Source organism: Amaranthus tricolor, chromosome 15 (assembly GCF_026212465.1).
Source record: "Amaranthus tricolor cultivar Red isolate AtriRed21 chromosome 15, ASM2621246v1, whole genome shotgun sequence".
Taxonomy (NCBI): domain Eukaryota; kingdom Viridiplantae; phylum Streptophyta; class Magnoliopsida; order Caryophyllales; family Amaranthaceae; genus Amaranthus; species Amaranthus tricolor.
Window position 1 is genome coordinate 12,904,380 of NC_080061.1, and position 4,718 is coordinate 12,909,097.

General features: G+C 37.3%; 1 protein-coding gene across 1 annotated transcript in view; it reads right to left on the minus strand.

Annotated features, from left to right (window-relative positions):
• LOC130800670 (flowering time control protein FY) overlaps positions 1–4,718 on the minus strand; it is a 16,946-nt gene continuing 12,228 nt past the window's right edge. Inside the window, exons 14-18 of the mRNA XM_057664258.1 lie at positions 3,610–3,699; positions 2,190–2,278; positions 1,331–1,833; positions 849–1,097; positions 1–508 (exon numbers count right to left, since the gene is read on the minus strand). Coding sequence (XP_057520241.1) covers positions 437–508; positions 849–1,097; positions 1,331–1,833; positions 2,190–2,278; positions 3,610–3,699 — 1,003 coding nt within the window. The 3' untranslated portion in view covers positions 1–436. The remainder of the gene's footprint in view (positions 509–848; positions 1,098–1,330; positions 1,834–2,189; positions 2,279–3,609; positions 3,700–4,718) is intronic.

Here is a 4,718-nt window from a genome sequence, read left to right on the forward strand (position 1 = left end):
GATGCTAGCATCAAAAAAGTTGAAACAATAAATTTACACTTAAAAGTCAGAAATTTTCCTAAGTGAAAAGTTGCCACCATCACAAAAAGCTAAACTTCAAACTAAATTTTTTAAAGGAGGTGAGGCTGAAAGCTGCCCATTCTCACCATTGGAGAACCTTTCTGTAACCAAGATAAAAGTTTCCAGATAATTGTACAAAGAATATGAAAACATCACCGGAGACGGAAAATTTTATGACAAAATGTGCTTAAGCCACGGTCTCATTTCAATTACAGTCATTCGCATCCTGAAACTAGTTAGAATCGAACGAAAGATTTTGCTCCAACCCGACCCACTGAAACTTACAATATTGAGGTGGGTCAATTGCAAGTACTTAAATGAATGCTTCACTCATAAGTATCATCAACAACCCTAATTAACATCTATGGCAGCAGTCCTATTGTTGTGCTTGTTGTGGAGGTGGACCAGGCGGGAGAGGAGGCTGCGGCATTCCACTTTGATTAGCAGGCTACAATACGCAGGAACAACCATTAGATTCAACTGAAGAGAAATGTGACTTAATAAACAAGTATTAACTCCGTCACATTGTATTTGCTACATCTACGCTAGAAAGGTCACAATGAAAATGATATGTAGCAAATCCAATGAGACAAGGGTATAATTGTAATCGCATCACTTTCATGTTTGGCAATAGTTTGCAGCAATGAAGAATTATTGGTTTGTGTTTTTAAGCATGATTTCACAAACAAATCCTCTTGAATTTAACGGAAAATTATAAAAATATTACTCGGTTCCATGAAGAATCCAATTACCCGAGGCCACAAAGTATAAGTGTCTCAAATAAGTACCTGATAAGGACCAAGACCAGGCATCATTGGCATTTGCCCACCTTGTGGACGGTTGAATGGACCTCCAGGTGGATACATTTGAGAGCCACTTGTATTTGGCGGGCCCTGCATATTTGGCATCCCATTTGAGAAACTTCCAGGAGGGGGCATTCCACCACTAGGCATAGATCCTGACTGCATAGGGTTCATATTCATAAAATGCCCTTGTTGCATTTGTGGAACCATTTGATTTGTAGCATTCTGCATTCCCTGCAACATGAACACAGGGTTTCAAAAGGAAACAAGCAAGAACACCCAAGAAAAGTTTTATATAAGAATAAAACTAAAATTAGATTAAGAAAAAATAATGTCAACATAACCAATGTTGCCTAGTAATAGTAATGAGGTAAACCCTTTCCCATACATTCAATATCATTACGTACCAATAGCAAGTATGATCAAGAGAGTTTGCACACAAAAGCAAAGTCAAGAATGATATTTACCATTGGACCAGGCATTGGCATGGGAAGTGATGTAGGTGGCATCGGCATGGATCCAGGCATTGAAGATGGGATGTTAGAAGGCATACTGTGTGGAGGCATTTGAGGAGGGGGACGAGGCATATGAGGGTGTGGAAGGTGGGACATATGGGAAGGAGGCGGTAGCTGAGGCATATTTGGAGGTGGCTGTGGAAATGAAGGCATTTGTTGGGGTACTCCCTGTTGTGGCATTTGCTGAGGATTATGTTGATATCCTTGAGGTTGATTATTAGGTAGTAGAGAAGGATGTGGACCAGGTGGCAAAGGGGGTGCTGGAAGGGTCTGCTTTTGCTCTGCCTGAGAAGTATCGATAGGCGGGATGGAAAGTGGCATGGCAGCTCCTACACCAGGAATTGTACCTTCATTTCGTGCCAGCCCAGGTGGAAATGGTCCCGGTGTTGGGGGTTCTGCTACGGAGAAATTCCCAGCTGCACGATTACCAAAAGCAGGAATTTGTTCCCCATAGCCTGCAAACAAAAGGAGAAAAATTACATAATGCAGTGTTTAAGTCAAACCTTTGTAGTTTTCCTATAACTCTTATTATATTTATGAGGATTTGATAGCTACAAATCCCACATCTGAAAGAACAAGAGGGAAGGGTGATAAACAATGTTCGTTCTTGCCAATGCCAAAAATAAACTTGACAGATTAATCATGTAGGACAAACGCAATGCTACAATCAACAATTCAAATTCAGAACCCCAAAAGATTTTCAAAAACATCAAACTAATCAATAAGTTCTGCGAAAGATTTGGGAAGAATTTATCAGATTACCATTTCATGAATCATCAAGATAAAAAATGCTAATCAGATTACTACTAACCTTGGTTGTAGCCAACATTAAACTTATCTCGACCAGTATCCCCTGGCCTATTTCTACACCAAAATTTTGTCGTGTGATCACCACTTCCACTGCATAAACAATTGGGAAAAAAGAGAGGGTGAAAGTAAGACATTCATTCACATGGATCAATACTTTTTCAAATTAGCTAAAGCAAAATTACATAAACCATGACAAGCATACTGTATACTATCCAATACAGACATCAAAGTCTTCAATAAGATAAATTTGATAATTAGAAATTAAGGACACATCATTCTAACTTTGGAGAAGGGTAAGTAATGAACTAAGGAATAAGGAAAAGAATAAAACAGTATTCAATACTACCAGAGATGTGTGAAGAAGCAAGCAAGTAAACAAAAGTACACATGCTGAGGTGGATTTAGTATACGCTAAATGATGTCTTTCTAGAATGGAATATTTTATGAAAAAAATATTCATTATATCAGAAAGGATGTTGTAAATAACGCCATATAAGAACCTATAAATAGAGGGGAGAGCAGGGAAAAGAATCATTGAGAAGTATTTTTATTTGTTTTGATAAAGAAAATTTTTTATTGATGAAGATTAGAATTGTCTACATATAAAACCCATTCGCTTAAACATACATTATCATATTAAAATTCAGAAAAAATAACTATACGAGTGAAAGTTGTACCATGACAACTCATAGGTTAATATGCTAGGTCATGTCCAAATTGAAATACGATTTAGAGAATGCTGGACGAGAAGTTGACAATGAGCTATTAGCAATCAAAGAGAGAACAGTTTCAATGGAGGAAGAAAGGGACAAGGTGGTGCAAGCAGCTTCTGGTGATTGAGTGACAATTCGAGCATGGTAGCTGTCTTTTTGAGATAGGTAACTAAACAAGGGTAGCCAATAAGAGTCTGAGTTAGCAAAAATGTATGTTTTGAAATGGCTTATATAGTTGATCCAACACACATTAGTTGATATAGACTTGACTATCCAGTTACAGTGAAAGAACCACCCAAAATGTACATGTGCCGTCTTGTTTATGCGAGGGCAATCACAGCAAAAGCAGCACAGCATTTTATTAACCCGATGTCATTGAGTGGCTTCCACCTAGGTAGGGTTTGGAGGGTCAGATGTATGTATGCTCCAAGTTGTAAGATACATAAAAACATCACATGCTCACCGATCATTACACCATGGCACCAGCTCAACACAAGTAATACTCACCTTGTGACAATGGATGGCCTGGATGCAACACAAGTAGCATCCTGTAACAAATGTGGGTCTGCAGGTGTGGGGATGTGGTTGAGTGAAGATGTTTGATGGGTATAGGGTGGTTTGGTATTAAACATAGCAGAAATATGTAGTATTAAGCAATATAACATATATCTATTCTGTGATCTTGTTCATCAAGGAGATTGAACTAACCTGCACAAAATATATCCAACAGGATGCCAAGCAAGGTCCCATACAGCATTTTCGTGGGCATTTGAAACTTCAATCTGTGGAGTCTCATGCCTATACTCGGAATGACAGAAAAAAAATGATTACCCATATTCTTAATTATTAACAAAATGTGAGAAAAAACACTTCCCATTTTATCAAATTTAACACATCACCAAAAATTTATCTCAAACCTTATAGGGATAAATAATACCGGGTACCAGTTCAGTCTTGCCGAAACCAGTCCCTATTTCTTCATAGTACAAATTGCAGCCGCGGTAACGGTTGCAAAATGACTTTCAAGGTCACGTCCTATATTTATCACGGTAAGCTCAAAAACCTTTACAATAAAGTTGCGTTAGGATGTAGTCGATCATTTGCACTACATGCTCAGATACTAGATTTCACTAGACGTGAAGCAATTAGAAACTAGTTCCCAACCAATTGTTGGAAAAAGGAAAAAGAAAAAGTAGTAGCGGTAGATCAAATTAATGTATTACTATATTAGCAAACTTACATCAACTTGTAATCTCCCACTTAAAATACAATATAATTAATTTATAATCAAAAAAGGTCTAAAGTTAGTTGTATAAATCATTGAAAGGAAGGTGATATAGGGAACTTGTCTAAGCCATTTTCCATTGATAAGTTAAGACCAGTTTTGCAGGTAGGTTTTGAAGAGAACAAAGGAATAAAGGAGCAAGTGAATAATACAAAGGTGAGACTTGGGAGGTGAGGAAAAACAAGGGTTTCATTGTAAAGGAACTAATGCTCGAGGGAACAAAAACAAAAGTAGCCATTACACATTTACATTTGGGACCAAAAACAAAATTCTTTTATGTACAACTGAAGTGGAAAAAAATGCAGGACAAGTAAAAATGTAAAATCAACATAAATTGGGTACCCAGAAGCCAGTGGGTTACCAATCAAAAATTTGTAGGAATTTGTATTGGAATCATAGGAAAAAAAAAAAAAAGCAGATGTCGTCGCGATTGTAGTAACTATTGCGATGTTGCAAAAGCGGCACATTTTTTTGTTATGACACACTTTGCAAGCATCACAATGTCAATTTTCACATTGAAGATATATATATA